This window comes from Elephantulus edwardii, unplaced genomic scaffold, assembly GCF_000299155.1.
Source record: "Elephantulus edwardii isolate Elephantulus edwardi_28Jun2011 unplaced genomic scaffold, EleEdw1.0 scaffold00161, whole genome shotgun sequence".
In the NCBI taxonomy this organism is placed as follows: Eukaryota; Metazoa; Chordata; class Mammalia; order Macroscelidea; family Macroscelididae; genus Elephantulus; species Elephantulus edwardii.
Genome location: NW_006399911.1, coordinates 7,488,068 through 7,514,361, shown reverse-complemented (window position 1 = coordinate 7,514,361; position 26,294 = coordinate 7,488,068). Strand labels below are relative to the sequence as shown.

Below are 26,294 nucleotides of genomic sequence, written 5' to 3'. Positions count from 1 at the left end.
AGGATAGGAGGAGAATTGATGCCTTTGAGCTGCGGTGCTGGAGAAGAGTATTGAGAATACCATGGACTGCTAGGAAAACAAACAGATTCGTCCTGGAAAGGTTTAAACCAGGTGGCTCCTTGGAGGCAAGGATCCTGAGGCTCCGTCTAACATACTTTGGACATGTTGTGAGGAGAGACCGGCCCTTGAAGAAAGACATCATGCTTGGGAGGGTGGAGGGACAGCGCAGGAGGGGAAGGCCCTCTATGAGGTGGATTGGTTCAGTGACTGGGATAATCGGGATGGTAGTGTCAGAGACAGTGTGATCGGCACACGACAGAGTTTAGGGCTGTTGTACATGGGGTCGCTATGAGTCTCAAGCGACTAGACGGCACATAACAGGAACAACTCTGAATGTTTTAATTTTGAACATGTGTCCAGATTGGCACTCCACTTGCATGGCCAGTGCTGGGCAAAAGGGCACACAGGGTAAGGAGAATGTTTATGCAGCACACATCGAGTTGGCTGGGCCTTGTACCCCATTTCTAGGTTGTGGTGCCAAGGTTTTATTGTCAGAATGGCTTTCCTAGTCATCGACTTTGACTCTCACCACTTGAGGGGGAATAGGGTGTGGTTCATCATTATGGGATTGGTCAGTTTTCACCACCCTACCACGTTAAACTTAGTGGAGGTAGCATCAGATGTAAGGATCTTACAACTCGCAAGAAGAGAGCACAGTGTACAGGATGAGATTCCTGTGCCAGTCAGACCAAGATCTACCTGAGCACAGCAGCCACCTCAGCAGAGAACCAGAGACCAACATAAGACAGGGCTTCTACACCCAGATCCAGAGCCAGGGCCTTCATCCACCATTGCTAGAGAGTGTGGAAGGTGTCTTGATTTGCAGGGAACACTGAAGCCGTGAGGATGAATGTCAGATGGTCAGTGAGCATGTTTGAGAAGCTATCCTGACTGAGGAATTGTATCCTGCTGTCAACCTGAATTGTAACCCATCAGTTTCCCTAATCCACTCCCTGTGAGTACAGTCCTGTGAGATCTGTGCAGCCACTGTAATGGATTTCAGACCAAACAGAGCAGCAGAATTGTGCTGGAATGAGAAGTGGGTGGAGTGTGGGAGACCATGCCTGCTTTGAGCTGTAGATGACAGACAAGTACGTGCACGCGCGCGCGCACACACACACACATACTTGAGAGACAGGAAGAGAGAGTTTGAGTGTGTTAGTCCCCCTCTGTGGAGTTAGTGCAAAGGTCACCTGGGCCATCTCTATGCAGCTGGCACACTTTTTTACAAGGTTCCTGGACTAGGCATTAATTACTGTCTTCAGCTCAGTTTTCCTTTTCTTCTAGGAAAGCAGTCAGAGTTAGGATTAGGATTTTGGTGCTCACCAAGGTAAAGTAAGGGTCAGAAGGTACACTCTTCGCATGAAAGATCATAATAAATTCCCATTCTTCCACAATTTCTAGACAAAACTAAGCCCACATTATCCTTCCTAAAGAGAGAAAAGGCTGGAAAGACAGCTAGGGTATGCCCTGCAGTGACAGACCAGCTTTTGAAAGTAGAAGGAACAGATGCATACCAAAACTTTATGAAAAGGCCACTGAGGGTTGCCATTAATTCTACAAATTGAGGCACTGTACTGGATGGAAGGGGACCAAGAGGGCAGAACAAGGCTGTTGGCACTCAGGTTACTCTCCAGTTTTCCAGTGTCCACCAGGCCACAAAGCTCAGGAGATGGAAACCTGGCTGCTGTTTGTTGTTAGGTTGTAATCCAGTATGCTATGACTCATAGTGATCCTGCCCCTGCCCTAGCCTTTGACACCCCTAAACTGTTAGAATCCCTTTGTTAAGCCATCTCCTTGGAGGCGCATCCTCTTTTGCTGACCTTTCCCAGCATGAGGTAATTTTCCAAGGACTTGTCCCTCCTGATAACATGGCCAAAGTCTGTGAGAAGTTTCACCAACCTTGCCTCTATGAAGCAGCCTGGCTGCACTTTTTCCAAGTAAAAAAGTCCAGTCCCCTGGTCGATCAGGCCCATAACACCTGACCAAATCAGTCTCCTGGCTTGTGCTCCTCCACTCATCAAAATCTCAATGGTGCTTGCTGAAGAGGCACATGTGGATTTTTTAACAGGGCTTCCTACCAGTTCTTTCCAGTTTATTCATAATTTGGGAAGCAAACCTCAAACAGGCCTGAAATATGTAAAATATGAGTGAAGTGAAAAGAAAAATGGGAAAACTTACAAGATGACAACCTCTTTAAAACCATTTACATTGTGAGGGAGTTCTGGTGGCTTAGTGGCAAGAAGCTGCAAAACAATCCCAGAGGAGGTGTGCGGTTTGAATCCACCAGAAGTTCTGGAGAAGCAGTTCTGTACCAGTCAGATCCAATTTGACGGTACACATACACACAAACACACAAACTATAAAAAAAACCCCATGTACGTTGTACAGCACCCAATCTCTTGACTGGGAGTTCTGAAAATAGCAGTTCAGCTCCAAGATCACAACCAACCATACTACTTTGAATATACGTCACTTTCCAAGTCCTGATAGTAACCTCATCTCCTGTATCTGGTTCTGGCAAGAGCTTATCACCCTCTTCCAGAACCCCATTCTAGGGTTTCCACTGTTCCATAAGAAATTTGTTCTAGCACAAATTTTAAAAATTCAAGTCTTCTGATTTTTGTCAGTCATGATTTGGTTCAAACCAGTTTGAAGCCATCTTTTTAACTCAGGAATCAATCAACAAACCCAACTCATTGCTGTACGTTAGAAATGACTCACTGCTGACACTCTTGAGGCTGCAAATTGTATGGGGAGATTACCCATCTTTCTCCTTAGGAGCGGCTGGTGGATATGTACTGCCTGCCTCTGGGTTGACAGCATTTACCCACTAGTACACCAGAGCTCATGAGATGGGTCCTCAATAAATGATCACCATGAGGACTCACTGTGAGGGTACAATCAGCTCCGTATCCCTCTGATTCTTGAATGGATAAAACAGGTATGTTCAGGCTTCTTATTCCCTAACAATCAGTGGTGATGGGAAGGGAAGGTGATAGTATAGACTTGAGGGCTTTTTAAAAGGCCAAAACCAACTTTTGTCTTAGGAATCAGAAATAGGCTTTAAACTAACTGTAGCTCATAAATACTTTTATTACCACTGATTCGCATTTTGATGGATGGAGAGGAGACTGAAACTGTCAATAGTTTCGTCTTGCTTGGATCCACAATATCATTGGTACTAGCAGTCAGGAAGTTAGAAGATGCATTGCACTGGGGAAATATGCAGTTAGGGACCTCTCCAAATTATTGAGGAGTAATAAAGTCAGTTTGAGGACCAAGATGTGTCTGATTCAGGTCATAGTCTTTCCTGATTACTTACTATGAATCTGAGAGCTGGACAATGAAGAAGGAAGGCAGAAAAAGAATTGACACCTTTGAGCTGTGGTGCACTGAACCCATGAACAGCCAAGAGAACAGGTATGTCTTGGAGACAGTGCAGCTGGAGTGCTCTTTGGAAGTAAGAATAATGAGGCTTCACCTCACATACTCTGGGCATATTGCTAGAAAGGGCTATTCCTCGAAGAAGGACATGATGTTGGGAAGGGTGGAGGGGCAATGAAGGAAAGGAAGACTCTTGCCCAAGTGGACTAACACGATGATTGCAGCAATGAGCTCTGGGGTGTCAGGAAGTGTGAGGATGGCACAAGATATAATATGATTCAGATCTTTTGTTCACAAGGTGGCTATGAGTCGTACTCAACAGCACTTAACAACAATGGAGGTTCAAAATCAGGGTCAAGTTCAAGAGTAAGCAAAAGTGTGTAACCTGTTGTTCAAGATGAATGTAATTAAAGGGAATCAGGGCCAGGAAGATTTCAGTAACTGAAAGCTCAAGATCACGTCTAAAGCAAGTTCAAGATTAATCATAGTTGAGTCATTACATTTTAGATGATATTCAGGGTCAATTTAAAGGACATTTCAAAGTCTGAGAGTGTTATGGGTCAAGTGATCACTTATCTGCAATGAGGAATAACTTACGTATCAAAATCAACTGTATGAATTTCAGGAGCAAAGTTATGGCCAAGTTTAAAACATAACCTAACACAAACAAAATACCCCTAACATGGTCAGGAAAATGCTCAGCTTTAGGAGGATGATCAGAGTAAGAGTCAGGTTCTAGGTCAGGAAGTGGCAAGTTCAGGATAAGAGTCAAGGTTTCATGAAGATATTTGGGGTCAGGATGTAGAAAAGGATGAAGGGTCAGGACAAAGATCAAAGCTCTAGGTCATCTTGGGAGCAGTCTTGTCTTTAGAATGTGTTGCTGAGGTCTGGGTCATGATTAGTAAAACATAATTAATGTAAACTCAGAAATACACATTTACCTCCAGCATGCCCTTTTTCTGATTGAGAGCTAATGAGTAGTTTAATAATTGTAATGACAATGATCTAAGCTCTGTTGACTTGTGTGACTCCTGATTTGTTACTGTGAGCAATCTGTCACACACTCACCTCTAAATCATGTTCTTACTGTGAGGCAGAGTGTATCAGGATGAAGTTAATTAGTGCAACTGGAAAGCAGCTGTATAATGTGGTCAGTAAGGTCAGTCACAAACATTCTCTTAAAGTTAAAAAAATGAGCATAGACAATGCAACACTGATGATATTAAAGGTAAGTTCTTATTGGAAGTAGGAGGAATTAAGGATGAATCTGAGATGGGATGTGGGTAAGAATTCTTGTTAAGTGCAACAATTTCAGTCCCAGATAGTCTTCTCTCAACTCATACCTAATAGCATTTAGAGCACACTAAGTTAAAAAATGTGTTACTATAATAAGCATCTTCCAAAACATTCTTCTCAAAAGTACTCTCTTCTCTGGTGGCCTAGTGGCAAGAAGCTGTGCCACAATCCCAAGGGTGCACAGTTTGAGTTGACTCTTCTCTGCTGGAGAAGGAATGCAATCTCCTGCTGTGCCAGTAGGATTCGATTCAATGATACATAATAAAATACCCCTCCCACACACAAAAAGTCCTATCTTCTATAGCCTGCCAATGTCAACTAAAAATGCACAAAAGATAAACCACTGGGATCTCATAAAACTAACTGGAGGAGACTCGTTGGCTCTGGACATGTCCTCCATTCAAAACTCTTAAAAAACCCCGGCTGCCACTGACTCATGGTGACTCCACATGTCAGGACAGAATTGTGTTCCATGGGCTATCAAAGGCACCTCTGGATGGACTCCGACTACCATTTCTATTAGCAGCAGAGGCATTCCACCCCCCCCCCCAGCAACTCCCTATTTCCTTCAACCACCTACTTTGTATTAGTGATTAGGAGGCCACCTAACTCACCTCATAGTACCTCTTAACCTCCCAAGCCCTAGAGATGGAAGCAATGTCTCTGAAGTGAAAGCTGGATACATACAAGGCTTTTCAACCTCAAGGCTATACATTCTAAGAAGGCTTCTCATGTGCTAGAAACAATGGGAGGGGGGTTGTCCATCTACCTCTGACTCCTCATGGCAATTTCTGGGTAGGTTGGCAATTACATACACAATCCTGCAATCACAGTAAAAGCAAACTATAATTTAGGAGTGGATACACAGTAGGTACATAAGCTGAACGGGTCTGAAATGCCATTTCTCCATGAACACATAGAGATTCACCAGTTTTTTGTCCCCCCCACCCCACCCCCTTATCTGTATGTGCTGCAAATATATCTAGGTAGATAGTAAAGCACACAGGGGCAAAGTCATGCAAACTTCTTAACCTCAACCTTGAAGGACTGAGTCACTGGCCTTGAGGACTTATAACTAGTGTCTTGAACATCTTGGCACACCACTAACCTTTATGACAATGCTCTACACCCTACTTTGGTGATCAGAAATTGGGTCTTAAAAAGCATGTAAGCAAAGATAAGTGAAGAAAACCAGAGACTCAAGGAAACAGGTTAAAGCACTAAACCAGAAAAACTAGACTGTGCCTGCCTTGGCCGATAAAGGCTATGAACAGAAAGATGTGTAACAATAAAAAAGTATCAGACACATCAATCTTGTTAAGAGACTGATAGGGCTCCCAAGGCCCTGGCCTTTTAGGCAAGTCTTTACTGAACCCACTCTTGGCACTAACTTTTCAGACAACAGGTCAGTAAAGTGGATACCCGTCTTCAGAACAATCAACCAAATTAGATCAAAAGGGCAGCAGTTGCCACAAAACAAAGTTTGGAAGGGGTAAGAAAGAAGTGAGTGAAAACAAGGGACCTAGAGAGGTGGGAAGACTGCTGTCAAATCCAGGGGACTGCAGCTAACGTCATAAAACAAAATGGACGTACACTATTGAATACAAGTTTTGTATTCAAAAAAGTAACTTCTCACTAATCATTATAACAAACTGAGATGAATGTGAACAGTGACACACATTTATTTCAAGCCACAATCTTAAGCTCATCAGGTAGAACAAAAGGAAAACTTGAGTGAAAATAATCTGTGTTTTGTGAATTTTCACTCAAATCACAATTAAAGCACAAAAGAATTCTTCTTGAGACCTACACACCATCAACAAAGAAGAGCTGAGAGTAGAGTATGCTCTTTGGACTCAGGGCCTTTGAGCTGTGAACCTCCTAGAACCAGGGAAAGATGGAAAACAAAAGACATGTGGAAATCTCCAAACACCACCGAGCCCACAGGTGCTGTAAGGGAACAAAGACCTTCACCAAAGAGATGATAGAAAGGCAAAGGCTCCCTTTACATCTGGCACCCTGAATTTAGATTTCTACCCTCCTAAACATGAGAAAATTTGTTAATGTCCATTTTGCTGTCACTCCCAACAAATCTACAAAGTAAATCCTTACCAATTAGAACTGACAAGTTTTCAACAGCTCATGCTTTGCATAACTCTAGGTAGGAATAAGGAAAAGGGGCCATCGGAGTGCAAAGGTCAATCTTACCTATGAATACTTATCGCAGTTAAGCCAAATCTAGAGGAATGTATTGTGTGTACGTGTGTATACAATTTAGGTATTTAAGTATATCTCCGTAAAATACATCAGGCTGATGAGAAATTAGGTCATGAGTCTGAGGGTCAGATAGTTCAATGTCATTTTTAAAGTTTAAAGTCAACCTCAAGGTCGGGAGAGTCAGACTGCAGTTCATTTCAGAAGTCATACTTAGTATGACCACCAGGAGCAGAAGCAGGAGCAGGGGTCACAGGAGTTCAAGGGGAACCTTAAAATTAGAGTGAGGTACAGTAAATATTTGAGGTAAATGGTAAGACTGAAGTTGCCAGATATTTAATTTTATTTGTATTCATGAGCAATAATACCCATGGAAGCAGCATGGGCAACACTGGGCAAATATGCTATAAAGATCTTAGAATGCTAAAAGTGAAGGATGTCACTTTGGAAGTTGGACAATGAATAAGGAAGACTAGAAAAGAACTGAAGTCACTGGACTATGGTGTTGGTGAAGAATGATGAACATACTCACAGACTGCCAAAGAACCAACAAGTCTACCTTGGAAGAAGTGCAGCTAGAATGCTCTCTGAGGTAAGCATGGGAAGATGTCTGCAAATAAAGCAACAATTATGACAATAACGCAGGACTGGGCCTGGCTCATTCTGTTGTGTGGTCACCAGTAAGAGTTGGAATCACCTATATGGCACCTAACAACATGGTAAATACAATGGTCAAGGTCAGGATTGGTCACATACAAGGTCAAGTACAATGTCATACAAGTCATCCTCACAAAGCTCAGGACCAAGATATATTACCTTGTGTTTGTAGAGGTATAATCTAGTAATTGGGCCCTCAGCAGTGGAAGACAGATTGTCTAGAGGCCTAATTAGGCTGAAGCTAGAGGAGAGACTGTTAAGATTTAAACCACGGACTACTAGCTCTGGTGGTTGGGTAGTCTCTAACTGTGCTGCACTGAGTTCCTGAGAATATGGTCTCTAAAAAAGGAAAGACATGCCAAGAGCAGCTATAAGGAACAAAACCAACTGAGGAGCCTCAGAAGTGGAAGCAATAGGATTCAAGATCCATGCCAAGGGAACACGTTTGAAAAATCTGTATCAGTTCTAGCCAGTGGCTTATATATGCTGGAACACAAGTCCCCTGAAGCCAAATCATCCTTTTCTAAAAAATGAGAAACTCAACATTTCATGGTATTATCAACTAAGTCAATCAAAACACAACTGCACACAAAAGCTAAGTTGAACCAACAGGGTGTGCGTGGCCCACAGAGCATCATGGTGGCTGCTCCTCTAAAGTGACAATGTATTCTTTATTGAGGGCCTCTCCCCTTGCTACCAGTATAGATTTAAAAACAAAACAACACAATAAAGTTCAGGATACGTATTGCAAAGCTGGAAAGGTCTTTCTGCCTCAAGTGCCCTCAAGGGCTCTTAATGGAAAAAATAACGGCTGGAAATAGTTGCTGTGGTCTTTGTTGAGCCAAGGGTCGGAGAGGAGGAAAAAAGACAGGGCAGAGGACGAAGATCTTTGTTCTTGTTAAATTTTATTGGCATCACGTTCATCTCTTTACAGAAGAACTTGGCCCACACCCTTGATGTAGACCTCTGGAAAAAAGGGACAGTGCTCCGTTAAGCAAGCTATAATGCAGGGCAGATCCTAGGGAGGGAGCAGAACTGCAAGGGTTCATACCAAAGAAACAGGTTAATTAATAATGGGCAACTGGAGAGTCGGGAGGGGAGATGGAGAGAAACGTCTGCTAACCTAAGAATACCACAATCCCGAGAGGAGTGCCTTCTAGAACAAAGGTAAATCACTAGGACAGATCTGTTTGGATTTTCCTTTCCCTCTTATAGTAAGATGCTGATCTAACAGGAGGTTTGAAGCATGGAGCAGGAGAAAAAAGGGGAAATGAGAATTTTAATATTTGAAATAACAGCCATTTTATCCATTGCACACACCACTGTATTAAGCAAATCAACCTTTTGGAAAATTTAGACACAGATGGGAACTGGACAGTTTCCCCCTAGAGAGATGAAAAGCTTTTTGGCTCTTAAGTCTTTGATAAAAGGCGTACATAATTCTTGTGTCTACTGTACAGAATACTGCCTCTAGCTGGATTTTCGAATTCTGAGCTGCTAACACTCTGCAATCCAGATAGGGCTTCACCCCGCTGTCTTACACACCTGCTATACAGGACTTAAACACATAATCCAAGAATTTCTTACACTAATTTATACATTTTTAATTGGTTGCATATATTAACATGTACTATAAGATTCTTTTCTAAGAAGCATTACATAATAAATGGATACTGTAAAAAGATCTGATTAGTTAAAAGTAACAAGCATTAACAGATACATACAAAACTCAGCCTATCAGACTGGGTGTGAGCCTGTAATGAACCGTGGGCACTAAGCCTTCCCAAGGTGTAGCCTTCATAAGGAGGAGGGTGAGGTGGGGTAAAAAGACCACAAGACCATTAAAAAAAATCAGGTAACTAATTAGACACAGATTAACTGTAAACAGTTCTCTCTCTCCAGTGAAAAAGAACAATCTTCTAACGCCGACTCCAAGCCAGGAGGATGCTGGCCTGTCCTGATGCCCAGACAAGGGCTCCGTGTGGTGGGCAGACCCCAGGAAGCTGTGTCACTGGCATGGGCTTGAGTTTGTCTGCTCTGTCAGGTCTGTGTGTGTGGTGGATGGGGGTGAGTGTCCGGTGGGGGTTCTTTTGGCAGCTGGAAATGAGAGATCAATTTATGTGTTGTTTGAAAGAGGCAAGGAGGGGCTTGTGTTTGAAGGCCTAAGTGTGTTCTTGGTTTGTGAAGGACTCTGTGCTCTACCCTCACTGCCCCTTCAGCAACTGCAGCTTTCCGCTGAGGCCTTGGCCCGGTCATTCTTGTCCAGTTTGATGGGTTCCGGGAATTCATTGTACAGCTCCACCTCCGTCTCCTGGGCAGGGCAAGAAAGAAAAGCTCGTTACTTAGCGCTTTAAGGCACAGGGGAATGCCAGCTCTCACCTCTCGCCCTCTCCTCCCCATAAGGGCACACTTATACATGGGTAAGAAGCTGAGAGAGAACGGGACCTGGCAGGAGATGTTTAACTCTTGAAAGACTCCAGGTCAACGTGAACAGAGACATTTCTGCCAGGGAGAGCAGCAATCTTCAGACACAGGGAATCAAGGCCCAAAGTTGACCATCAGATCCTAATCCAGGGATCTAGTTAGGACTACATCCAGCTCAAAGAGGCTTTCTGTACGGCCCTTTAGTTGCTAATACTTTCTTTTCTTCCAAAGGTTTATATCTCAAATGTTGCATGGTGTGCCATGTAAGCTATGTGGATGATGTTCTCATCATTCAGCTGGGGAGATATGTCTGAGTAGATGGGTCATTCTGAAGGGATTATTTTGTAATTTGAATTCTCTAGGTGGTATAGATAATTAAGTACTTGGCTTTCAACCAAAAGGCTTGCTATTTGAAGCCACTCCAGAGGCATATTTAAAAAACCTAAGCATAGAACTGCTGAACAATATGGTAATTAATACAGACTAAATTGCATCCCCCTCTACCCAAAATGCGTGGTATAATTCCTAAACCTTACAACCGTGGAAGGAAGCCCTTGGATCACAATGGTTCCATGTTTGGCTATTAATGGGAAGGTCAAGGTCAGTAAACCCACTTGGTGCTCTACTGGACAAGGATGTAAAGATACAGATGCCTTGGAAACCCCAGGGGGCAGTTTTACTCTGTTTTACAGGGATGCTATAAATTGGAACAGACTCAGTTTGGAATACTTTAGTAGGCAATCTCATTTGGGAATGGGGTTTATTATGTTAATAAGGCCATACCTTGTGGGGTCCATCCTAAATGAATAACCTCTGAACTACAAGCCAAGCTGACCAGGCACAGAATGAAGCAGAGATTGGGGTGGTATAGGTCAGGGAATGATGTCACCTTGCAAGAAACCATGGAACAAAACGCAAAAGAACTAGGAGAAAGACTTCCCCCAGGATGAGTGCTCTGAATTTAGAGGACTCTTCTTAGACAGTGAGAAAATAAACTTGTTTGTTAAAGTCACACTTTCTGGCATTTCTGTTTTAACAACACTACATGATAATTAAGATAGCAACTATGTTTAAACTTCTCAGGAACTGCCGAACAACTTTCCAAAGTGGCTGCATCACCAGTACTAAGGAATACATTTAATAGGAAAGTCACGCCAGGGTGGTAGGCAGCACAGGAACAAATAAACCACTGAAGAAATGGTGAAACCAGAAAAAGATTCTAAACTAGAAACATTTAATACAATTGAGATAAGGGGAGTGGGGGGAGAATATTTAGCAACTAGTTGCTAGTATTTGCAACAATTGGCTATTTCACAAACGTTATAAAATTAGGTCTCTTCTGTCATTAATTCAAATATATTCCAGCTAAATTAGAGACATGATACAATTTAGATAGGAAACATAGAAATTTAAAAAACCCCAAACAACCATAGAGGATGAAAATTTGCTTTTATCAGAAAGAAAATGGCAGATGATATAAAAGGAAAACAAAGCCAGAAGGTCACTAGCAGTGCAGGTAAAGTTAACGCCAATTTACAAAGAGCTATTTTGAAATGATCAGGAAATTCCGGCTAACAGGCCGTCTACAGCACAGAGATTCAATGTCTGAGCCCATGGAGAGCTGGGATGGACCAGCAGTCAGGCAAGTAAGTGGTTACTCTCTTACAACAACGGCCATAAGTGGTACTGCCAAATGACGGGTATATAAATGACCTGGCCATGGGTATGAATAGCTAGGAAGGATTAGGAAACCGAGGCTTGACTAATGGTCAAATGATGATTAGGGGTGGCAGAGGACCCACCTGTTTAAGTGCATTCCGTGCAATTGTCTGGAACGCCTGCTCCACGTTGATGGCTTCCTTGGCACTGGTCTCAAAGTAAGGAATATTATTTTTGCTGTAGCACCAGGCCTGTGCCCGCTTTGTAGCCACCTGGAAGAGGAAGTAAGACTCACATGGGTTCATCACAGAAGCAGCTAGTATTGGTTCACCCATTCACAGGAAAAACCAGCATCCCCACACTGTACTGTAGGTGTAAAGGAGCAGACATGAGGATGGTGTGTGAGTAGAGGGTCAAAGAAAAACCTACAGCACTGTTCAGCCACCCTGCAAACTATTAGGGAGGAGAACCAGGGTTCAAAGCAAAACCTACAATCTGCATGGAACCCATGGCTGCTGAATCTTGGACATCCTTAGGAGCAACTTGTGAGGGAAACAAGGTGGCAGCTCAGGAGAGACGTGAGGGAACCTCAGGGACTCTGGCTTAGAAAACACAGGCAGCACAGGGATGTCAGTGTTGCTGTGTCATCTGGATCAGAGTTTTGTTGCTCTCATTAGCCCTTCACATTTAAATTCTTGCTTCCTACACTTAGTCCATTTTTGGCAATGTCACTGAGGGAGGGAGGGGAGAAGAGAGATCAAGGATCAGAAACATAGTTGGTTATAGTTATTGAAATGTCTTGTGTTTCCAATGGAAATGCCCCTTGAAAGTCTAAAATAATGCTCTGTATACACACGGACTCAAGCAGGTCCATGAAGGAAGGTACTAGCCAAAGTATCACATCAAATCTCCACTATCCACTTCTCTACTCAGTTCTGATGCCAGCTGTTCATGTACCACTTCTCTGATCCTAGTCTTTCAGAGCTCGACCAGATAGCACTAGATAAAGGATTCTATCCTTCAGGCTGCCAAACAGGCAGGTACCAACTACAAGTCTGGGAGTCCACACAATACCTCACTTGTGTCTTGTTAGCTATAAATGCAAGGCTTCCCCAGACTCCCATAGGGCCTCATTTCTGACCTACCTCCTACTAACTCCTTTGGATTTGAATAGCTCACAGAACTCAAGGAAAAGTGCTATACTTAGGATTATAGCTTTATTATAGTAAAATAAAAATTAAAAAATATAAATAAACAGACATAAGATAAACAGGACAAGAGCTTCCACATCCTCAAAGGAAAGACATGTAATCTCCCCCTTTGCATCAATGTTTCCACCAACCAGAAGATTAAGAGCTTTTATAGGGGGGGGTGGTACTGAGGGTACCTTGTCATGTAATGCAAATTCTAGGATTTCTTCCTTAAGATAGACCATTATTTCAACGTTTAAGAAAATCAAATCCACTGCATGTCAGCCATGTCTCACAGCGACGCTTCACCAGTTTCTGAGGCTGTACTCTTTAATAAAGGAGACTGCCTTTCCTTCTCTCAGAAAGCAGCCAGTGGGCTCAAACTTCTATTCTTTAGGCAAGGAGCTCAAAGAATGTGGACCTAGAGTCCTTACCCAAGGGGCTTAAACACCAAGTTTGTTTTTACTGCTTTGTTTGCTTTTTTTTAAAAGAGAGAATCTCTCAGAAATTCAGGACAAACACCAAATTCTTTGGGTAATGTTAATGTAAACTCCACAAGGAGATATTAGACATTTGGAGCTGGAAGAGCACTTGAAAAGTGCTCTTGTTATTTCTAAAATCTCAAATCTAAGTGCAGAAACTGAAATGGGGCTAAGAGAGGCAACAGCTCCAAGTGAGAGCCTGCTAGCACAGCACAGGGACTGATACCAGGTTTCACAGGCCTGGATCCTCAAGGCAGCCAGGTTGAGTTAAACCTAGAGTAACTGACAGCACCTTCCAGAGTCCTAGCATGAGTCCTCCAAATTCACGGCAGCACCTCATAACCTGGTCTCTCAGCAAAGAAGACAACAACAATGAGTTGCTTAGAAAGCCTCCATTTCCCAATCCCTAACTGTGCTGGGGCTTCTGGGCATACTGCTATCTGATCCAAACACTCACTATACAAGTAAAGGCTCAGAGAAAAAAAACCTAAAAAACAAAAACAAAAACAAACCAAAAACCAAACCCCTCCCAAAACAAGCAAACAAAAAAAAAAACCCCAGAAAACAAAATGAGTAAAGGCTCAGATGCCAAGAGAATTCACAGGCACGAGCCAGGATTCACACTCAAGTCTGCCTTTAAATTTAGAGGGCCAACTGCAAAGCACCACATTAAGTCAGATAGAGAGGGACAGTGAGCGCACGGAACCCCACACACTGCACCGAGTTCTTGGTTAGCAAGTTTTCAAAGGGGCTTTCACCACCCCTGTTTTGAACAAGGGGAAGTCAGGGTGGAATACATCTGTAATAGGTAGGTAAGGAATAAGAGAGCTAGGGCTAGGACTGTGCAGCTGACTAGTTGGTGGTCCTCCTAAACCAACTTTTGGGAGGTGCAAGAACTATTGCTCCTACCACAAGGGGTACACATACATAGTTCTTACTGGGTACTGGCCCCTTGAGATAGGTGGCTTTTTATCAGCCAAAGCTAAAATCCCTAACTTAGCGTCCTCTAAAAGAAGGTTGTCTTTGAGTCAGTAATTTGGCCTTCCTAAGTGAAGGTTCCTAAGCTTTTATGTTGTTTGTGATGATTTCCACCATCTTTAGCACTTACTTGTCTGTTTTCGAGGTCAATCTTATTTCCCAGCACAACAAAAGGGAAGTTTTCAGGATCCCGGGGACTAGCCTGGATGAGAAATTCATCTCTCCAGCTATCAAGGGTTTTGAATGTGTTGGGGGCAGTCACATCAAACACCAGGACGCAGCAGTCTGCACCTCTGTAGAAGGCCACACCGAGAGACTGGAACCGTTCCTGTCCTGCTGTGTCCCAGATCTGCAAAAGAGATATTTATTCCTGGGAGGGTGTGGGCACAGTTCCAGGAGAAAGGAGGGATGCTGATGAGGCGGAAAGACAGAAATTAGATATGGGCCTCCCTCACCAATGGAGAATTCAGAAAGACCACTGACAAACAGTGTATAAGTGTGAAGAGACACACAAAAAATGTTAATGTAGGCAGCAACCACAAAAAGGAAGTAGAGTTTCTATGTATTAGAACGGAAACATAGTATTTGTGTACTCTAGAACATTTCTGTCAGTGGGTGAGAGAAAACATTGGGAGGTGCTCACTCACCAACTTGTACATTTAAATCTCTGCATTTTACAGTACATAGTTTACCATAAGAAAATATAAGTGTATTTTAATTTTTATTTATGAAAAGAGAACCTAGACCCTATTCTTATAATCCCAATAAATTTCTCCTTCACATGCCAACTGCCAGCCACTGGCCCAAAGGTTATTTTGGACCCAAACAGAGCAAAGAATGGACACTATAGTGCCTCAGTATAAATAGAGAGGATGGTTAGAGCAATATGTAAAATGGCAATAAATAAGAAAGAGCAGTATATGAAGTAGTGTTATATAATCCTAACTTATATAACAACTAAGTAAACAAAGCACATTCCAAATCCCACAAGACCTCCTGAACAGCTCTCCAACAGGAGCCCTAAAACATGTGCAAGTCCAGAGATACCTGCTGGTTTACCTTTTCTTCTCTATATTGCTACTTTTAATGGTTCAAAATCAAGAAAAGAGTGTGTCAGGGATGTGTTCTTTCTCCATACATTTTCAATCTATATGCAGAAAAATAAGTTGGGAAGCTGGTCTAACAGGCCAACTTGTAGTATCGTGAAAGATGGGAGAAGAGATTGAGATATGCTAATAGTTTCACCTTGCTTGAATCCACAATTAACAATCTTGGCACCTGCAGTAAGGAAATCAAGAGATGAGATGCACTGGGAAAGTCAGCTGTCAGGGACTTTTCCAGAGTGCTGAAGAGCAACAATGTCAGTCTGGAGACTAAGGTGAGCCTGATCCAGGCCATGGTCTTTGAAATTACATGCTATGTATCAGAAAGCTGGACTAAAGATGGCAAAAGAATTGACATCTTTGAGTTGTGGTGCTGGAGAAGAGTACTGAACAACTGCCAAGGGAACAAACAATTCTGTCCTGGAGAAGGTGAAACCAGATTGTTTCTTAGAGGAAAGGATTCTGAAGCTCCATTTCACTATTTTGGGCGTATTGCCAGAAGAGGCCAGTCCTTGGAGAAGGGCATCATGCTTGAAAGAGTGGAAGGTCAGCACAGGAAAGGAAGACCCTGGATGAGATGGACTGATACAGTGACTGTGGCAATAGGGTCAGGTGATCAGACACAGTGAGGTTGGCTCAGGATAGGGCAGGGTTCAGATCTGTTGTGCACAGGATCACTATGAGTTGTAGTTGCTCCAAAGGCAGTGAGATGGCTAATATCATGAGATGCTCATTTTCATAAAGAAATTATCAAATTTGTCACTCTTAATTTTCTAATTCTCTCAGGTCAAGTCACAGGCCAGTAAGGTCTCTTTTATTAATTGCCTGTCATTTTACTCAATTACCATTAAACTATTTAATATATGTACTAAGGCTTTGTAAGACATTATCAGTATATTCTCTCGGTGTGTGATTTCTTTATAATTCTGTGAACTTTTGTTATTCAGAGATGTCTAAAGTGGCCTACTGTGCCTCTTGAAGCATTTGTAATTATCTATTTTTTCCTTAATTTTCTACTAGTTTACAAAATTTGAATATATTGTTTTCAAGAACAAATTCTTTCAATTTCCCTCACCCCTCCACCCATCAAATTATACAACCCCATGATTAATCCCCCTCGTCCTTTGCACATTCTCATCCTTCTGCTTCCAACCTCTCCCACCCCTCTTGGATCCTGATATTCATTCTACAATAATGGTCTTATACAATATTTATCCTTGTAGGACTGAGTTAGTTCACTCAGCATAATGCTTTCCAGTCCCTTCCAAGCTAGGTAATAATTTACAAAATCATTGCTCCTGTGTGCTGCAGAGTATTCTATTGTGTGAATGTACCATAATCTCAATTCATTCATTTGTGATTGGACATCTGTGCTGTTTTCATGTTCTTGAGATGGTGAATAATGCTGCTATGAACACTGGTGTACAAATCTCAATTTGTGCCTCAGTTCTCATTTCCTCAGGGTGTATTTCAACTAGTGGAATAGCTGGGTCATATGGAATTTCTATGTTCAGCTTTTTGAGAAAGCACCAAACTGCCTTCCAGAGTGGTTGTACCATTTTACAATCCCACAAACAATGTATAAGAGTTCCTGTCTCACCACATCCTCCCCAACATTTATTACTTGTTGCCCTGGTAAACTTTGCCACTGCTACAGGAGCGAGACGATACCTCAGTGTAGTTTTTTATTTGCATCTCTCTTATTGGTAGTGATTTGAAGTGTTTCTTCATGTGTCTGTTTGCCATTCGATTATCTTCCTCTGTGAAAATCCTTTCCATGTCTTTTGCCCACTTTGTAATTGGGTTATCAGTCTTTTTATTTTGGAGGCCCAGGAGTATACTGTAAGCTTTTGTTATAAGACTCTTGTCTGAGATGGTATTACCAAATGTTTTTTCCCAGTCTGTAGGTTTTCTTTTCATCCTGTTAGAGAAACGTTTTTGATGCACACATGGATTTAATCTTTAGAAGGTCCCATTTTATCCTCTTCAGATTGTGCATTTCTGGTTGTATTTGGCAGTCTCTTTAAACCTTGGACTGGCGCTTCTAAGCTTAATTCCAGTTTGTCTCTTATGAACGTTATCGTTTTGGGCTTTACTCCTAGGTATCTCATCCATTTTGAGTTGATATTTGTGTATGGTGTGAGATGTGGATCCTGTTTCATATCTTTTAAATGTTTTGCTTTTAAAAGCTTCCAGTTTGCAATTTCCCACATTTAGACCTTGAATTCACTGGCTACCCCTATAACTCACGGGAAGGAGATGTCCCAGTTCCCTTACTAAGCAATCCTGCCTGTACCTACTGCTATGAGAGAAGTTAACACTTAAAGAAGTAACTACTTAAACACACCCATGTGTACATTGTTCTACGCCTACTATTTTCTTGGTCTATCTGCATGACAGTATCACACTGCTTAAATTACTATGACTTCAAATGACCTTTAATTTTTCATGCATGGTTGAGTACATTTAATACTAAATATTAGTAATTTCTAGTGTCTTACTGCTGCATCCACTGTGCATTTTTGTGACTTTCTTGCCCCTCATCTTCCACCACTGTAAAGCATCCTGTGGTCATTCACAAGGACAGTTACGGAAGTAAATCATCAACCCCTTCATCCTATACTGTATTCTCCACTGAAACGTCTCCACTGTAGGTGACCCTACGGTCTTGGAAATACCTTCTAGTCCAACAATAACTCTAAGTCACCACAAAAGGACAAATTTAACAGATCTTTATTTTTAACCTTATTTCATTCATACAGATTTCTTTTCCATCAACCCTTGGACTCTGGGTTCCCACAACCTGTAGATGGTGCCAGGGTGATCCTGGAAAATTCTTAGCTAGTATGATGTTTGGTCTAGTCCCTCTTCTCTTCTTCTAAGGTAGAGTAAATGAAATCAGACTTCACTGAAGCCTGTATTTACCTCCTTTTAACTATCTCTATACATTTTCATGCCTCAGTTCTTTCCTGGTGTGGCTTATCTGATACCAAAAATATCCTCTGGATTTCCAATTCTGAGCACTGGGAAGGAATTGTGCTCCCATTTCAAAGGCACCAAGTTCAAATTTATCAGCTGCTTCACAAGAGAAGGAAACGCAATGTCCTATGCAATTTACAGCCCCTGAAACCTGCTGGGTGTTGGCTAGGCATCGTTCCAACTCAACAGTACTTAACAACAAATATGTCATTTTTTTTAAAGTCTGGTTTTTCCTTCCCGTATCTATTCTACCTATCACTATGGAGATTCTTCTCTCTCTGTGTGTGTGTGTGTGTGTGTGTGTATGAAAATATAAATAAAATAATCAAAGCCTGTTTGTGAGTTGATGTTATCTGATGGTGACCCCACGTGTAACAGAGAAGAACTGAGCTCCCAAGGGTTTTCTTATGCTCTTTACCAACACACAGGGTGGAACAGTGGGTAAGCACTAAACTTTTAAAACTAGAAGGCTCGTGGTTAGAATCTACTAATGGCTCCTAGGGAGAAGGAGGTGGCAGTCTATTTCTGTAAAGACTTACAGCCTTGAAACCTGATGAGGCAGTCCTCTGCTGTCCTACAGGACTACTGGGAGTGTGAATCACAGAAGCAAGCACCAGGCTTTTCCTCTGTTTGAACCACTAGCTCTCTGGTTAGCAGTTCATGGCAAACCATTTGTGCCACCTTAATACCATCACGAGTGGTACTAGCAGTCAGGAGGATAAGACCTCTCCAAATTGTTGAGGAGTAATCACTTTGAGGACTAAGGTGAGTTTGATTCAGGCCATAGTATTTCCAATCACTTGCTATGTATGCATCTGAAAGCTGGGCAATGAGTGACAGAATTAACATCTTTGGGCTATGGTGCTGGAGAAGAGCACTGAACATCCCATGAACGGTCAAAAGAACTAATAAGTATGTCTTGAAGAGGGTGTAGTTCTTTGGAGGCAGGAATGATGAGGCTTCACCTCACATACTTAGGGCATGTTGCTAGGAGGGGTTTTTCTTTGGAGAGGGACAGGATGCTGGGAAGTGTGGAGGGTCAGCGAAGGAGAGGAAGGTCCTCAACCAGGTGGACTGACACGGTGACTGCTGCAAATAGGCTCTTGTGTGTCAGGAAGGCTCAGGACAGAACAGGGTTCAGATCTTTTGTTCACAGGGGTGCTATGAGTTGTACTCTACTCCACATCAGCAAACAACAATAGCATCAAAGAAAATGGACTTATCAGGTAGTTTCCCAAAAGTTCTTTGTTATGCTTTGGTTTTCTTATTTCAACTATCATATCTTTTAACAATATATGGAATTTCTTTTCCACACTACCCACAGAAGTGTCTATTTGGTGTTGTCCTGGTTCCTTATCATAACTTAATGGGGGAAAATTCCACAATGTCCAGAGCCCTTGATGCCCTGCAGATAGAGGGGGAGGATATCCTCAAAGTCCTTGCAGCAGGAACATACTGGGTGGCACCAACCTTGTCTTCCAAATGGAACAGTATTTCTACAAAAGGAAGTGATAGTACCTACATCACAAACCTCAAGAGGATTGGGGAGAATCTTCTCTTGGCTGCTCCGGCCCTTGGTGCCATTGAAAATCCAGCTGATGTCAGTGTCACATCCTTCATAAACACTGGCTAAAGAGCCCTGCTGAAATTTGTTGTTGCTACTGGACCCACTCCTACTGCCAGGCACTTCACTCCTGGAATCTTCACTAACCAGATCTAGGCAGCCTTTGATCTAGGGAGCACTGTATGTGAACTTGCTCACTATTTCCCTGTGTAACAGACTGTCCTCTGTACTGCACAAACATTGCTATCTCATGCAACAAGAGAGTCACTCCACAAGTCTGAAGTGATGGATGCTAGCCTGAGAAGTCATGTGCATATGGGGCATAATCTCCAGGAGAACCCACAGGATGTCATGCCTGATCTGTACTTCTGTAGAGACTGAAAAGGAAGGGCAGGCTGCTACTGAAATGGCTGTGACCAAGGAGTTATTTCAGAGAGAACTGATGGCTCAATATACTGTCTCTCAGCCTGAGGTTGTGGACTGGTCTGAAGGCGTGCAGGTGCCCTCTGTGACTATGCAGCAGTTCCCTACTGAAGACTGGAGTGCTCAGCCTGCAACTGAAGACTGGTCTCAGGCCCTACTGCTTAGGCTCAGACTTAGTGGGTCGAACAACAACTGAGTGGTTTTTTCAGTCTTTTAAAAAGTGGAATTAAGGTTGACAGAAAAAAAATGTTTCTTTTTTTTTTTAAAAAAAGGGCTTTCTCAATCTCTAGGATGAAGATGCTATCTTCTTTACATAATGATTTTCATTTATTTCTAGTCTTTCCAAATCAAAACCAATTCCACTCATTGTTGTCCAGGTGGACCTGATTAATAGATGACCTCCAGCAGAGGCTTTTAGAAGCTGTAAAACACACGGGAAGAGACGGTTTATCTTTCTCCCCTGCAGTAAATGGTAAATTCAAACCATCTATCTTTGGGTTGGCACCAGAACTCCTTACCCACGAGGCCACCAGAGCTCCCTTCTAGTTCTTTAAAGACACAAATAAGGGGAGCTCTGGTGGCCTAGTGGCAAGAAACTGAACTGCAATCCCAGAGGAACACGGTTCGAATCCACCAGACGCTCTGCCGGAGAAGGAGGCGCAATATCCTCCTGTACCAGTCAGATCTGATTTGACGGTACACGTACACAAAATTAAAAAAAAAAAAAAATAAAGACACAAATAATCCAGAACCATTTAAAGTAATTTCACATGCAATTCTTTAGACCCTTATTATACAATGTGGTTCTCTCTTCAATGGTATCAGTATTACCTAGAAGCTTACGCACCAACTCAATCACAAAGAAACTGAGGGTCAACAAGGGTCCAGATGATTCACAGGGACACTGAAGTCGAGAAAAACTTAGCCAGTAAACACAAATCTAGCAGCAAAAGTACAAGAATTAGTCTCTTGTTTCAGTCTCACAGGAAGGAATACAAGCAGCTTATTTCAGACTCTGCTCTGTGGGTCATTTTGTGAGTGCAGCACGCCAGGGTTCAAACCTGACGTGCATAGATGACTACATCACAACGGACCCCATCCAGCAGAGGATGGCTCAGACTTCCAAATCTCCTGGCTGATACGGCCCTCAAAACCACAGCTCAGCTCTACAGGTCTGGTCCTCCTGGCACCAGATCGTAATGTGGCTGGTAGGTACATAGAATCTTCAGATGGTATTTTGTCCCACCATCTTAAAGGCATTCCGTTACCTTTTGGACTTGTTGCTATTTTAAAAATTCATCATTCTAACGGTTGTTCCTTTGTAAGTCAAATAGTCTGTCTTTTCTCTATTCCTTTCTTTTGGAAGCAAGGGGGTATATGTGTGTTCCTGCTGTTTTGAGGTTTCTTCTTCATAATTTGATAAGTTGGTCAGTTCTTAACAGTTTACTATTTTCTTGAGTTTATGCTTAACTATTAGTTTATTTTAATGACTGTTTTAATAACACAGAACTTCTAAGTTTTTTAATATCCCCATTTTTTTCCACTTAGGTGAAAAGTGTGAATGCAGTCCCTTATTGCCACAAATTACGCAGCTGAGTTTCCCTCATCTGGGGAAACTGCAGGGGTCAGCATATCTGGAAAGCAATAGAAAAGCCTCGCCTTGGGAAACCCACCTTTGTGATCATAGTATCTCTCTTCATTTTTTATAGTTATTTGTTCTCATTATAGTTTCTATTTCTTTTGAAAAGATCTCTAGTGATAGTAAACATTTCATATGGTATATACTACTTCTTCATGTTGTTAGGAACTCTTCTTCTAAGATATGTCTTCTGTCTCGAGGTTGCGCATGTTCCTTACCAATCCTGAAAACCAAACCCACTGCAGTACAGCCAGTTCCAACTAACTCATAGCAATCCTCCATCCTACTTTGGAAACTGTAAATCTTCCAGGTAGGAGACTGTCTATCTTTCTCCTAAGGAGCAGTGTGTGGATTGGAACAGCTCACTTTTCTGTTAAGCAGCTGGTATGGTGTTCACTATTCCACTAGGGTTCCTTAAGGCATCCTTAAGAATGCATTAATCTTTGCTTTTTTGCCAGCAGTTACAGGGATTTATGTTAAATTCATCACAGCAGAAATTTCTGTGCCATATGGAGTGTAGATTTAGAATCTATACACATGGACACTGGGTCTGGAATTCTCCACTGAGAAAGCAACAAAGCAAAGCTCCAACCTGTGTTTTGGTTTGTTATTTTCAACTCAGTGAAAGTTACAAATCATACTGTTTTACACTGTGTTTTATAAAATTATCACTGATTAATGTAATTAATAAGTACACTGTCTAGTCAATCCCTTAATATGTATTGTCTTTCTCTTAGCTCAACTTATTTTTACTCCCCTCTCTGTCCATATCCTATTCCTGTTAACCCTTCAAGGTTGATTTTGTATATAAAGCCCCATATTGTACACTCTTTCACAAATTATTGATAGTTTTTAAGTAATGCATAATATTCCATTATGTGACTGTGCCAGTTTCTCTGTTCATTCATCTGTTGATGGGCTCTTGGGTTGTTTTCAACACTTTGCTATTACAAATATGGGTGCAATATGGGTGCATGCTTATGTCAGTCTGTATGGAATGTACTATTTCTTTAGGATATATAGGCCTTATCTCCATATCTTTTCAACCTGTATGCAGAACAGATTATCCGAGAGGCTGGGCTCTATGAGGAGAAGTGCGGCGTCAGATTGGTAACAATCTATGCTATGCAGATGACACAACCCTGCTTGCTGAAATCGAGGACCTGACGCACTTGCTGCAGAGGGTCAAGGACTGCAGCCTTCAGTATGGATTGAGGCTCAATGTCAAGAAGACAAAGATTCTCACCACTGGACCGACCAATTGGCAGCATCAGGATGGATGGTGAAGAGATAGAGATTGTTAACAACTTTAGTCTGCTTGGCTCCACAGTCAATACTCTTGGCACCAGTAGCTAGGAAATCAAAAGATGCATTGTGATGGGAAAGTCTGCTGTTAGGGACCTCTCCAAAGTACTGAAGAGCAATGGTGTCACTCTGGAGACCAAGGTGCGTCTAATACAGGCTATGGTCTTTGCAATCACTTGTTATGCATCAGAGAGTTGGACAATGATTAGGAAGGACTGAAGGAGAATTGATGCCTTTGAGTGTTGTGGTGGAGAAGAGTATTGAATGTACCATGGACTGCTAGGAAAACAGATTCATCCTGGAAAGGGTTAAATCAGGCTGCTCCTTGGACACAAGGATTCTGGAGCTTCATCTGACATACTTTGGACATGCTGTAAGGAGGGATAGATCCTTGGAGAGGGACATCATGCTTGGGAGGGTGGGAGATGGCGCAAAAGGGGAAGACCCTCTAAGAGGTGGACTGATTCAATGACTGGGGTAATTGGGATGGGTGTGTCAGAGGCAGTTTGATTGGCACAGGATAGAGCAGGGTTTAGGGCTGTTGTACATAGTGTCACTATGAGTCGCAAGCGACTGATGGCACATAACAACAACAACATGCCTTATCTGATAGTGGGATTGCTGGACCAATTGGTGTTTCTATTCCCAACTTACTAAGGAAGTACCAAACTGCATTCCATTGAGGCTGCATCATTTTCCATCCCCATCAGCAAGGTATGAGAGTTCCAACTTCTCCACATCCTTGTCAGCATTTATTGTTTGCTGTCTTAATGAACATTATGAGTAGTACTGTTAAGGTGCAATGTTATCTCACTGTTGTTCTGTTGTTTTGATTTACATCTGATAGCATCTCCAGTATTTCTTCATGAGGTTGTTGGCCACTTGAATGTATTTTTAGGCGAATTGTCTTTTCATATTCTCTGGCCATTTCATTATTGGAGTTTGGGTCTTTTTGTTGTGGAGGTGCTAGAATTTTCTACAAATTTTAGAGATGAGTCCTTTGTCCAATTTTTTACTTTCCCCTAGTCTGCAGGCTGGTTTTTCACTTTTTTGAAAAAAGAGAGAAAAGGAGGACTGTCAAAGATGGTGGACAGACACCTGAATTGTGCTCTTCCACTAGTAGTTTAAACACAACTTCTGCAAACTGATTTGGACCAAAGTCTTCCAGTCTTGCTTTCTCTTAAGAAAATCTTCTGAAGTCCTACACAATTGTGCGTGTACGTATGTATGTATGTATGTATCTAAAGAGAGACTCAGTTCTAAATCCTCTTCTGTGTGCAGTCCCATGTGCCTCTGCATAACTAATAAAGTCTCGTTTCTGTCATAAACTCAAATCCCCATGGCCAGCTGTGAATTGTCACTAGCGTCTAGTACCCTCCTTACTACTATAATCTGTCTGTCTGCTTTTCCTTCAAGCCTGCTTTGTTTAGGAGTACTTAGGTAAAGGAACCTTTGTGGTTTCATGGGATAAGCTTTGGGCTATTAACCAAAGAGGTGGTGGTATGAACTCTCTGAGACATGAGATGGTATTCTGCTTTCTTAATATTTTGCAGCTTCAAAACTCTTAGAGGAGGTCTACTCTGTTCTATAAGGTACCTATGAGTTGAAACATAGTTGAAGTGGCAAGCAACATGGCACCTAAAAACAATGTGAAGGCAGTGGGTGCTTTATTGGTTTGTTTTGTGGCTTTATCTCCCTCTGGTTTGGACAGTGTAAACCCTTAGTGGACTTGGCTGCTAAACAACTCAGAAGAAACCTGGCAATCTTACTGATGGTTTACTTAGACTTTAAATGTATTTTGTGCATGTCTAGAATACAGGAATAGTTTTGGTAGCTAAAGGTTAAGCATTCAGCTGCTAACCAAGACTGGTGATTTTTATTTATCAGCTTTTGAGCAGGAAAAACACTGGAAAATGTATTTTTATCAAGATCTGAAGCCTTGGATAGCAAAGACGACAGTTCTGCTTTGTCCTACACAGTCTCTGAGTGTTAGAACTGACAATGCTAACAGGATTGTGTGTGTAGGTGAAGCTAAGGGGAAGATCCATGTTAGCTGTATCCTAAAGTTCATGCCAACAAAGTGTCACACACAGCATATAGGGTCCTTTCTCTCTGGGAACATGCTAGCTTTTGAGGCATGTGTTCAAAGGCAAGCTCAAATGTTGAAACTTCAAGATGGGTATAGATTTGACAAAGAGGACTTTTGGACAGATTTATGTAAGGACAATTTCATAAGAGTGCCACATGATTTGGAAAGACTAGCAAGACACAAAAAAGGTAGAGTCATTTGTAATCAGAATGTGCAAGCTGTGGTAGTAGGATTTTTTTTAAATGGCTTTTCTTTCCATTGCCTTAGCCTTCCCTGAGGGTGTGGTATCCAGCTGCCTAAACTGTAGACAGATGGTTTGTTGCCGATTAGCATCTTCAATATCACCAAAAAGTGCAAGTCAGTATAAAAGAGAAAGCTATCCAGACTGTAAAGAGATGTGAAAAGGTGTGGCCTGACAAGAGCTTTGGAGAGAGAGCCACAGTTAAAAGATTTGCTTGTTGGATGATTAAGAAAATCAGAGGTAGCTTCTTATATTTTGTTGCTGGACTGAACCTGTATTTTCACTGTGCTTGTGATAGCCTTTGCCTCCCCTCGCTCCCCGCCCCACCCAACTTATTTTCCTAATAAACTCCATAACTTTTGCAACAAATTTTGGACCGGGCGATCAGTAGAAGTAGGTACAGCATAGCTAGTAGTTTGTTATTATGGATGTTGTTGATGGGGACAGTTCTCCTTTATAGAGTTAACAATGATTGAACTTGGTGGTCTCCATGTTGCCCTTGCTCCCCTTACAGTTGCACCTTTTTATTATTATTATTATTATTTTCAATGAACATTTACAGAGATTGTGGATTTCCATTCATTCATTGTTGCCCTTTTCTCTC

General features: G+C 42.0%; 1 protein-coding gene across 1 annotated transcript in view; it reads right to left on the bottom strand.

Moving 5' to 3' along the window:
- Positions 1-8,503: 8,503 nt before the first annotated feature.
- Positions 8,504-26,294, bottom strand: part of RAB7A (RAB7A, member RAS oncogene family) — a 90,597-nt gene continuing 72,806 nt past the window's right edge. The window contains exons 4-6 of the mRNA XM_006895182.1: positions 14,478-14,696; positions 11,841-11,969; positions 8,504-9,925 (exon numbers count right to left, since the gene is read on the bottom strand). Of these exons, the coding sequence (XP_006895244.1) occupies positions 9,830-9,925; positions 11,841-11,969; positions 14,478-14,696 (444 nt within the window). The 3' untranslated portion in view covers positions 8,504-9,829. The remainder of the gene's footprint in view (positions 9,926-11,840; positions 11,970-14,477; positions 14,697-26,294) is intronic.